A 12423-nucleotide genomic window follows, 5' to 3' on the forward strand; every position below is an offset into this window, starting at 1 on the left:
TTAATTTGCTTATGTATGTATTCTGCATACTCTTCAAACCAAAACACTTTGTGTAAAATGAATATACAGAGTAAATGATCAGTTAGTTTATTCAATGTGGGAGATACTTACATATATCTCTGTGCTTTATGAAAACCTATCCTATACCTAATAACTTGATAGCATTGGTTCAATATTAGAAAATTCTTTCTGGTAACTGAGTGCACAAAAGTTTACCCATTTTACCCTATTGCATTCATGGCTGATCTATGGATGAATTCCTAGTTCATGCGATCACCATCGGGAGTATTAGGGATGGTTGCAGGCACTTTTGTTTTACACCTATATTTATTGTATATGGTGTAGATGCATTATTATAAACAACTCTACAAACTGTATCCTTGTGGAGGTTTTGATTATGTGATTTGTTTAACATTCACTACTTTTCCAGTAGTATCCTGTTGTAGATCTGGTTCAAAACTTATGGCAGGTGTATTGCTAATCTAATTCACTATTAAATTTTAGGCTGAGCATACATGACGTTATATATTATGATATTCAAGTGTCGGGAATACATTTCAGAATCAAAAATATATTTATCAATGACAACATATTTAAAATGTTTAAAATGTGTTTTTTATTCAAATCAGCTATGTATCTATAATGCTAAAGACAATAGAATAAAGTATTCTTTGATTTACTTGTGTTACAGAAGCCTACTGGCTTCCAAATACATAGAAAGAGTTAGATCCGACCTCATTGTTGGGTAAAGCCTCAATGATGTCTAAAGCTTCTACTGGCCAGCCAGTCCTGGAAGTGGAAGTCAATGTTATACATAAAGTTTGCAGATCTGTGTGATTGGACGTAAGTAAAAAGACTATATTATACAACCGTATATAATTGTGCTAGTTCCAGAAATCTTAGGAATATGTTCTTGTTAAGAAGGCCTTATTGACAATACAAGAATGATTCCAGAGATTGTTCTCTTAATATAACTACTCTATAAATAAATTAAACTAAAATGTTGTCTATATGAACTTCCTCAGGTACACCTGAATTCATGGCTCCAGAGATGTATGAGGAGAAATATGATGAAGCAGTAGACGTCTATGCCTTTGGGATGTGTATGCTGGAGATGGCTACTTCTGAATATCCATACTCGGAATGCCAGAATGCGGCCCAAATATACCGCAAAGTGACCTCAGTAAGTAATAACTCCCTAAACAGAACAAACACTGGTCAAAAGCAGCAACTGTCCTTATGGGCAGACGAGAAGTGCAAAGTGTGCCACTGCCCCTAACCCTAAGTCCCAAGTAAGTTGTGCACAGGGGCCCACTGTTGGCTATATCTGCCACTGACCATGCTTGAACCCTAATCCACCCTTTTGGCAGATACTACATGACCATTGCCTACTGTTTGCTGCAGAGGTTCTTAAATATTAGAAAAAAGTAGAAAGTAAAGCAATGTTACACCTGTCTTTCACTTTTCTTATGTTCCCTTAAGACAGCTGTTTAAAAATGACGTTTTACCATGACTCATCTTTAAACATCTGTATATATGTTCATGTGCTTGTGTTATGTGAATATCATATCTTGCAAACAGCAATGCAGTGATCTAGTGATATTTCCCATTTGTTTAGCTCATGGAAATGTACTGTAAGCTAACATAATTACTTGATAAGAATTTCAGATAACAAGAAGGAATGAAGTGCTTTTTCATTGTAGGGGTTTCTGTGTTACAGGAACAAACCAGCTTCATGCCAATGATATAACATTGAAAGGCAGCATGGGCACATATTGTGCCACCAGAAAGGGTTAGCTTATCTTATCATTTTGATGATAGATAGAAAATAAATAATCTAAAGATTCGAACTATCTTTTAAAAACATCCCAGGGTAGCCAACCATGCAGCACATTGAATTGGAAGGGCCAACATGTCCCTTAGGCCTACAGAAAGAGTCACAGGACTATTTTATATTACCCACTTTGGAAAAGATCATTTTTAAAAAACTCAGCAGGATTATGACTTTTCTGTTGTAGTACACCAACAGTGTTCAGCACTACCTGAAGGTGAACACATTTCAGGCAATTTTGAGTCCAGCCTCTAGCATATGGTATATACTCTTGCATGCTTCCCTTTTTATTTAATATTAAAGATTGATGGCAAGGTCATTTATAGGTTGGGGCACATAGGAAATGCTCGATCTATTGGTATACTGTACCACCAAGTGTTTCTATTCATTTTCTTAGAATAAACAGTATACAGAACCTGCAAGTTGCCATATTGGGTTGTTTTGGGACTTTTTAGAAAATCGCAGTGGATGCATATGGCAATGGAAAGATGAACTGAATGATGGCTTAGTTTTTTTATGCAATATATATTTTATGAAAGGGGAGTTTCACTTTAAATTAAACTATCTTGATCTCCTACACATGGGCTTTGAACTGGCCAGTAGATAGGAACAGCCTAATCTAGTCTTATCTACTGATTTTTGATAAATAATTTTTGCCTAACTGCTGAATGCACAAATGCACACATCTTCGAGGCTTGCAAACAAAGTTATATTTTTCTTGAGATTTCTTTTTTTTTTTTTTTTTGGGGGGGGGGGCTAAGATATATGTTTCTAGATTTTTCTCAAAATAATTAGTTATGGGACAGGTGATCACAATAGCTCTCCTAAAATGTTTTATTAAAAATAATGATTTCAGAGGTTGCACATTTTTACCGCTCAGTAAGCCCTTACTAGTTTTATATGGATATAGTTGCATGGTGTTTACTTCAAATACCCAATCACGCTAGGTGGAAAAATAAAAAGACAGAATTTTTTTTTTGTGATTGGATAATTATAATCAGGACAGCTTCTCCTCGTATTCATTTTACAAAACGAGTATGCTCAATTCAACTAAATCAGCCATAAAATATCTTTCCTTGAATAAGCCTGTCTTTAACCCCTTAAAAATGCTTCACAAATAAGAAAAACCACATAGACTTTTATCCCAGACATAGCCCTCCAAGGAGAACCCTATTTTAACAGTTGGACATAATAGTAGTAAAGTATTGTACTGTGTTAGAGATTGATTAATGCAAAAAGTTTGCAGTTTAGTTGTCACCCTATATTCTTGATTTTGAGAGGACTGAAGACGGCAATCTAAGCCATCCCAAAAACTTGCACTTTTATTATTCAAGTTAGCCAAAAAAGGTTATCACCTCAACTACAAACTTTGTTTGTTTGTTCTAAAGAAAACAATACAACTTGGCTCTGAACTCAAAAACATATTTATGTAGTTAAGAAAGAAAAACTGCTGTATCCAAAGCAACATGACAAATGAAACAAGGTTTCTGCGTTCTTGGCCAGCAAGCTCAGACACATATCAGCTTTATACACACCCTACACCCTGGGGAAAATTTATGGTCAGGTTACATATGACCTCAAGGTAACTGTGAAGATGTTTAAGTACTATTATCCAAAAGTAAAGAGCTTTAAATGCATGAAACTTTTTTTTAGCCAATTTAGGTTTTCTTCTATTGAGGAAAGGATAAAATAAATAGTAGGGGTTCCTTTCCATCAAGTAGAATTCCATCACTGTCCCACCAATACCAATAGATACTTCTGAAGTGTACTACCTAAAGACCAGCTGATCTTTTCAATTTAATTCTAAAATCCTTAGCTATAATATTATGCCTCAGATTTGTAAATTTCCTAAAATTAATTCAAAAGGATCAGGTGGGTTTCATGTTTTTTTCTATTTCATGTGGTTAATGAACATCTGAAGCCGACTGTAGTATCCAGTTAAGTATGAAAGGACGTTCATCTCCTAAGCTGGGCCAAGATCCATATTTAGAAGCAATGAAAGTCTCCAAAGATCCACTTCAACGTGCACCAATCTAATATTTTCCCTGTTCATTTGGGACCAGGCCCAGGTGCACCTTTTTTTTCTTTCCTCTTAATTATAGGCATTGAATCATTGCCGACTTGCATCTAATATTTGTGATAATAATGTGTTTAGGGTTAAAGAAAGGTTCGTAAAAAAAATTTCACTAAATCATTGCTGAAAGCATTCTTTCTGTTTACTTACTGCACCCAGCAAATCCTTCTTGGGTTCCATCTTCTTTCCTGGGCTCCCTGTTATGCCCCACATCACCATCTTCTTTTTTCTTCATGGCATCAGCCAATCTTGCAATGCACATGTGCAAGAGCAGTTGGCATGTCTTCCTCCAAATGTAAATAAACGAGCACTGATCTCACTGCTTGTTATTTTAGAGGAAAGCCCCTGATGATACAGTGCCCAATCTTAGCCTCCTTGGTAAAGGAGTGGGCAATAAATAAAGTTAAGAAAATTACATTTTTTTTAAGATGTATTGTAAAAGGGAAAGTGACCCTTTCTATAATAATGAGTTTTCTGATTAGGTCTGTTTTAAAACTATTTCCAGAAAATATTCTTCACACTAACCCACTTTCTAATTATTCCAGGCTTACACCAATTCACCCTTAATTCTGCCTACCAAATTTAAAATCCTGGTAATTTAAAATAAATAAAATGAAATCAGAGGTTCTTCCCCTTTCTTGGAGTTTTTAAAATTACATGTTTCATGTATCTGAAAGAAACATTAACACGAATGCTTCCAATTTGCATCTTTAAATAGCAAACAAAATTATGTAATTTTCTGTTAAAAGACTAGACACTTTTAGTGTGGAAAAAACGTTATTTACTACCTGGGTGTAATAAAGCCATTAAGATTACCATTCAACCAAGATTGCTGTACTATTTTGGGACACATCAGTGAAGATAACCCCTTAAACATATATGGTAGTACATGGAGTGATAAAATCCAGAGATTTTAACTCTTCTGTATCCAAAAATACAGAAATGTTAACTCTTTACTCAAAACTAAAAAAAAAAAAATCTTGGGAAGAGGAGTTTTACTTAGACCATAAACCCAAGGTAAAATGAAAATAAAAACACAGTGTTGTGCTTTAAAGAGAATAGGGCTTAATTACTTAACAATAAGAATCAAAGTTGGTTGATTTACTAAGGCAATATTGGTTGTTCATTTAGCAAAGTGAAGTATCACTCTGCATGGGTTAATCTTTTTTTTGTTATCTTACTCCAAGAAAGGCTTCCATAAACAGTAATATACTATGCCATTCTATACTATGCTATACTATATCATATTATATTATACTGTACCATACTAGGCCATGTACCCCTCCCTATACTAAACTTGGGCACATTATTTTTTATGTGATTACACTTGAGTTGTTTTTTTTATTGACCTTGAATTAATAAATGTGTGAGAAATACATGCTGAGGTCTGATTATAAAGATTCAGAGAAAGAAATTCCTGTAACCATCATCTCTGAAATAATTTCCTATTAGCATAAGAGATCAAAAATATTCTTGACGTGACCAGAATGCTTTTAAAATTTAACCTTTGTTGCTCTTTGTCTGGCTTAGGTTGATCAGACATCTTTCCTTGTTTTTTACACATATGTAATGAATATATTGTATCCTTTTCATTTAGGAAACAGTAATCACTTAACCTTTATGCACTTTAATATTGCTAGCTTACTGGTTTAGTTCTTATCTCCATACTTGCATAAGTAGTATTGTATCTAAGCTAGTATTTGTAGTCAGTAAACTAAACCTATGCTATATGATACACTATATAACTACTGTTTATACTCAAATATAAACTGAACTAGTTATCTACTTTTACCTGAAAAAAAAAGGAAACAGCACTGGTTCGAGTATAAACCCAAGGCATAAAATTCAACCAACACTGCTAACATTCAAAGCAGTACTGGAACCTACCTACCTAATTACTACCAAAATGCCAAAACAATTATTGTGAATAATGCCATCTGTGATGTGTTTTTTAAAACATTTATTTGAAACTGAAAAAAAATGAAAATCAAATGTGCTCAGTATGCTTATATTTTCCCCCTCTATACAGGGTAATATGTTTTGTACTTTATTGTTTGGTTGGTTATGATGTTGAGTTGTTTATGGTATGTTGGTTATCAGTTATGTTATAATTTGGCATAGTGTGTCACATACTCTTAAATGATCATTTGTGCACTTTTGTTGGCCATCAATAGATGGTGTAAACCAAACTCTAATAATGTCCCAGGCATCAAAAGTTTGCTATTTTCTTTACATGAGGATGCAGTGACATCTATAATTTGTGACCCAAGTGTAAAACAAGATTTTTTTCTGAAGGCATATTTAGGTATTAAAATATCGGTTTATACATGAGTATATACACTATCTGAATTTTAACAACAGAGCTTCTAGTTGTGAAGAGATGTGCATCCTATATTTTTACTGCTTCAATATCTGTGAGCATAGTTATGTTAGGTACAAAGAACACACGGGCCAGCTTTTATACAGGTTTGGATTTAAACGAGAATGTAAGAATCTCTATTGATTTGGGAAGTGGGGCAGCCATAGGCACAGAGAGGGTGTTCATATTTTACTGGATTGTAGGGATTTAATGTAGGGTAGCAAAACGAAACAAAAAAGAATGTGTTACTCATTGTAAGACAAGTCTATCACAGTAGCTTACATAAGGCCTTAGCTTAGTGTTGATCTGTTTATTACCCAGCTACCAGCATGGTAAAGTTGATTAACCCTGCATTCACCACACCAAATTACTACATTGTATAACATCATGATCTTACACTATTTTTCTGCCATACTGGTAGCCGGTTAGGTTTTGGCTCATTTTCTGAACTGCCTCTGAAAGAGATTACCTGCCAGCAACCTAATATATTCCAAAACCTTACTAGCTATCAGGCATTACTGTAATTACTTAATAATGGAATGGAAATTTCATACTTATATATTAGATGTTATCAACTTAATAACTTGCATGATGATGACTTGACTGCCTGAAGCGGAAGAGAAAAAGTGAACACTGGTCTAATGTTTGTGCTTTTTGGAACGACAAATAATACATTTAGCAATTTTTAAAGAAGACTTAAGGAAGAAAGTTTTACCAGTGACAGCTCTAGGTAGCTTGTTTTTCTGTGTGTGCATAGGAGGCTATCTCTTAGAGGTGGGGATTCTCTTTAAGAAAGGCCTAGACAAGTTGTGATAATTGGGGAATCTGTCAGCAGAATCAAATAATGGGGGTACATTTAATAAAGACTTTACACTGCCTATTTAGATGAATTATTACTCTGCAAAGTATAAATCACTTAGCTTAAGTAGTGTTAAAAAAAAGTTAGAAGAGGGTGAAAGTCTGACTGTTTTATTTGTTCATTATATAGTGGTGGACAGTTGAGGTCCTCAATGGCAATGATTTTGGTTGTTTGGAAGACCCATCCTTGCAGTAGTGTCCTATACATTTCAAGATAAATGGTAATGAACAGGTTGGGAGGCTGGCCAGGGTTGGGTCTGCTGGTAATTGATATCGTCCCTCAAGGCAATGCAGTGCAGCTAGGGGCCAAAAATGTCAATTTATTGTGTTGGATGTTTGCTGTTTTAATTTTGTTTGTATGGTTATTTACTGTTGTGTGTGTATGTATATACTAAATGTATATATAGATATATATATATATATATATATATATATATTGACATAAGGGGTACACATGTGGGTTACAAACCATTGGGAAGATCAGGGCATACCTAATTTGTCTTACTGCATGTAACATCAGAAAACGAATATATTAACGTCCATGAAAGACTTATTTTTAAACATGTATGTGTATTGTATTTGTGCTTACCTTCCTCCTGACCATAGGGATTATTATGAAATAGTTAATGTAGCATCAGTAAAGGAATGGTTTTGTGGGATTATAGTTACATGTTTTTATTAAAGCTCTTGAAAGCGTTTGGGTTTTCTTCTAATATTAGTGGGCTTATATTAGTCTGCTATTCTAAACACAAATATCGCTTAGTGCTCAGGCAGTGCCCTGGTTTCATCCCTTAATAAAGAAAAACTTTTGCCCTAGGGAAGAATACAAACTTTGTGGGGAATTTTTAGGTAATCTTTTAATCTTCTTGTACTAGTAAGGATTTAGCTGGTAATTAGGACACAAAAGAACCAGTTACAGCACAAATTAACCATAACAACCTATAAAATATCAGTTGAAGAAAATATAATTATTTTACAGTTCTCACTTTTTGTGTAAAAAATGCTTACATAAATGTTTAATAAAACACATAGAGAAAAAGAATTAAAAAAAAATACCTCCAGAATATTTGAACAATTAGGCATTTTAACATTTATATGAAAAAATGTATAGAGCTGTACAGTATATAGTATATAGTTTTACTTGAGCTTGTGCAGTTTATAGTGTATGGAGTGCTTTGTGTATCGTTCAGGTGTATGGACTGTTTAAAAAGCAGGCGTCAAGCCTATGTGTATTTGGATTGTGATGAGAAAACAAAAGTACTTTAACCAGTAATATTTTGAGTAGTGTAGATGTGGATATGAAGTATACATTTTATTCTATGTGTTGTTTCATTTGTAATGACATTTTGGATATGAAATACATATTTTGCATGTATACAGGTAAGTGAGATAGTTGGAGTGTTTAGAAAAGAGGCCTGTAGAGAAAACCCAGAACAGAGAAACAGGTTTAGATACTAAACATCTATAAGTAGGTTATAAGTAAAGAGCAAGAGAGTGGTCTGCACAGAGACAGGATTCTTTGTTTTACTCCCTGGTGATCAGCACACCTGGATCCTGGGCCCTTGCATATTGCAGCTGTGTATAGATGCAGGTTTTGCAATAGTAAACCACATATATTCCAAACTTTCTGCAGAACACACAGAAATCAGAGTAATTTATCATACTTAATTACATTTGGAAGAGAATCAAATGTGGTACAACACAACATGTATTAAACTCAAAGCTTTCACCATGTAATTACACAGAAAAGCAAACACTGATATTCCATGCCAGTCGGCATGCTTATTAAGTCTTGTTTTTAAGAGCATTGATCTGATATGACATATGTTATTTCTGATTTTATTACAACATTATGCAACTTTGCCTTAAATGATTCTACCTTGAGGGTTTAAATATTTGGACATTTTATTTCAGATATGTTTATATGATCAGTAATGAATGATGGGTGGATAATTTACATTTACCGGTATCTTTGCCTAATGGTCAAAAAAAACAAAAAAAGAAATTAGCCATTGATTTTATAGTTCACTCAATGTCAATGTGATGAATGATCTCCTCCTGTAAGTATGCCCTGTCCATTCACAGTCAAGTTGGAATTGATCAGGTCATATTAAATTTTGACACACTGAGTCTAATTTATTAAAGCTCCTTATGACTAGAGAAGATAGACTATCACATGTGAACCTGGGTAATCCAGCACCTTAAATGAATTTCTTTAAAATCGTTTGCTATTATTCTGCAAATGTTTCAAATCCTGGACAATATCTATTCCAGGTTTTCTGGATCACCCAGGTTCTACCATGATGGTCTATTTTCTCCAGTCTTGGAGAGCTTTAATAAATCAGGCCCATTGTGTATAAGTGCCTATACAAGTCTATATCTAAAGGATGTATCATTCATACACACAGTATTTTAAGGCTTATTCTATTGGGAACACACTCATCTCACAGTTGTCCAAGTAAAGCATGACCCATCCTCAAGATACTTTTAATAGGAACTGGGAAACCATTTATATTTTTATGCGTTCACTTCAACGGAGTAGATCCCATCCAGGATTTGAAATATTTGCAGAATAACAGCCAACAAGTTTGGAGCCAATTACATTCCCAAGAGAAGTAAACTGGCATTTTAACACAGCTTGTCTATGGCGAAGATCAGGATAAATTGATCTAACTTTGGTCAAGCTGTTGTGGTAAACCATAAAAGTGACTCGGCAAAACATTTGTACTCAATGTACACAATCTTGTAGTCCTTACCACAGTCTGTAGAATAAAATGTTCCATCTTGGCTGTTCAGTGTCTACGTTGATACCAGTTGGTCTATGGATAACAGGGCTGGTCCATACATAGCCCATACATACAAGAAGGTCTAATTTTTTATATTACAGCAGTCTGCTAACAAGAGTATGCTTTCCTGGAAGGCCTGTTGATCAATTAAGTTAGTCGATGTGCTTATTGTAAATATTTTGAAAATAAATATAATTCTTAATGTAATGATTTATTTAAACCTAGACTTAGATGCATGTTACCTGTGTGTTAAAACAGCAGCCACAAGGAATAGGTCACATCAACAGAATCAACAAACTTTATTGTCAATTTTGTCCTACAGACATCCTATGGACGGGCAGGCTCCTTCTCTGGCATGTTTCACACAGATGCAGGCCATTAACAATAATGATTTAACAAACAAAAGCAGTGCAGCCTATTTCTTGGTGTCAAGAATAGGCCCTTGCACACTCGGCTAATCTGGGGACAGGGAGCCTGTAAGAGGCGCTGTTCTGTAGAGAATCCATTCTTAACCAGGGCTCAATGTAATCCTTTGGTTTCCCAAGAGGTTGCAATGGATACCTTAAGCTGTTGCTGATTAACATTCATCAGATCGTGCCCAACTACTTGAAGGTCTAATACTACTTGGCAGAGCCAGCATGTTGCCAATGATCTTTTTAGCTGTCTAAAAAGGTAGAAATACGAATCATGACTTGGTTCACTTAATGACCACCAATGTAAGTGGCATTCTTGTCACTGATCGTCAGTTGTTACTTTTTATAGGGGTTCCTTAAGGCCTGAAAATTATTTCAAGGATTCCTCTAGAGTAAAAAGATTGAGAAACACTGCCAAGTAGGGCAACACTTTCAAAGGAGAGCTTACCCCTGCAATGAATTTAATATACTACCCAGAGATAAAAGAAGTCACATGTGCTCCTGCACCTCTCTTCTCTTCTTGCACCTGCTTACTCAGCTGTACATGCCATGCAAAACATTAATTCAATTTGTATTCTGAATAGGACATGAAGTATGATATGCTGGGCCCTGGCATGCCATACTTCACATTATGTCCTGAGGGATGTGCAATGCATTGTTGGCTGGGACTGCGCCACTCCCCATAGGAAGAATTTTCACAGCAGAAGGGCAACTCATAATCATTGAAAAAAAGTAGACAAAAAGTGACACTTTTGTTTTTAGACACAAACCTACTAACCTTCAATTACTTTTCAATTACATTATCTGAACATTATCTTGTAGGAAAATATATTTTTGTATAATAATATTCACAAATATGGTTTTCAGCATTGATTGATTACAAGATAACCAACTATAATCAACTATTCAGATTTTGGGGCCTGTACTGCAAAAAGTTTTATGCACAATACAATTTGCGAAAAATGCTTTATAAACCATTACATTGGTTATGTTTGAAAAAAGTTAAAATGGAGGCATTCTTTTTGTTTTTTTAAGACCACATAAATGTATTTTCACCAAATCAGTGTCCCGGGAAATAATAATGTTAATGACTATAGTTTACATATACCTTTTTCTTGGAATATTTTGACTTATAAAGTTTATTTGTGTTTTATATAGGATCACTGGCTAAGTATTGTTCTATGTGAAAGTAACACCAGTTCTTTAGGTAGAGTTACCCATTTCTAGCTTAACTAATGTCTGTGTTCTGGTTTCCTGCATCAACAAGGAGGCAGATCTCAACACTCCCACAAACTCACCAATGATCTTTTACTCTGGAATCAATGAATTGCACTATTAAACAGAGCAGCACAAGCTCTGCATTCATCCTGAGCGTTGGCTTGCCAGAGAAAACAAACCATAGAGAGAGCTAAAAATATTGTTTACAGGCCTGTACTGACTGTTCCAATCTACAAATTATGTGGGGCTAAGCAAGGTGCAAAAAGTTTAGAGGTCATTTCTTGTCACCATCCTTAAGTCATTTTAGACTAAATAATGTTCCATGGATTACACAAAATATAAATAGGATCTTGTGACTTGAAAAGTTTTTTTGGCACAATACCACTTATTTGTGCAAGATGACCCTGCAATCGCATAAGTAAATGGACATTTGTTTGAACATCTGAGGGGTGCAGATCTACATTAGGTACACCAATACAGCTAAAGATCCACTGTGACAAAAGTGCTGGCTGATTTAGGAAGATTTTCAAAAATATTCATTGTTAATGGGGGAAAAAAGACAAATTAAAAATCTGTTAACACATCTTCTAAACAGCTCTTAGACTCCCACCGCTGTACAAGTGCTCAGATTTCATCAGTGATATGAAGCCAACAAGCTGTGCTGTTCAGGTTCAGCTGATGTCTTAAAAACCCAGTGAAAAGCAATGTATTTGGGTTGCATTGCACTACTAGGCATCTTTTGCAAATGGGAGCTCAAGGTGTGCTTTAAAGAAAGCTAATCAGTGATACTTCTGCTAAGCAGAAATCAGAGAGAAGGGGGGCATATAATTGGTTTTCTACTTTCAGCCTACAAGCGGAAAACCACTTTAGGAAATGTACTTCAA

General features: G+C 34.9%; 1 protein-coding gene across 1 annotated transcript in view; it reads left to right on the forward strand.

The window, feature by feature from the left end:
* The window catches only part of WNK4 (WNK lysine deficient protein kinase 4), a 116167-nt gene that overhangs the window by 66169 nt on the left and 37575 nt on the right, over positions 1-12423 (forward strand). Inside the window, exon 4 of the mRNA XM_072404058.1 lies at positions 1026-1183. Coding sequence (XP_072260159.1) covers positions 1026-1183 — 158 coding nt within the window. The remainder of the gene's footprint in view (positions 1-1025; positions 1184-12423) is intronic.

Source organism: Pyxicephalus adspersus, chromosome 3, assembly GCF_032062135.1.
Source record: "Pyxicephalus adspersus chromosome 3, UCB_Pads_2.0, whole genome shotgun sequence".
Taxonomy (NCBI): Eukaryota; Metazoa; Chordata; class Amphibia; order Anura; family Pyxicephalidae; genus Pyxicephalus; species Pyxicephalus adspersus.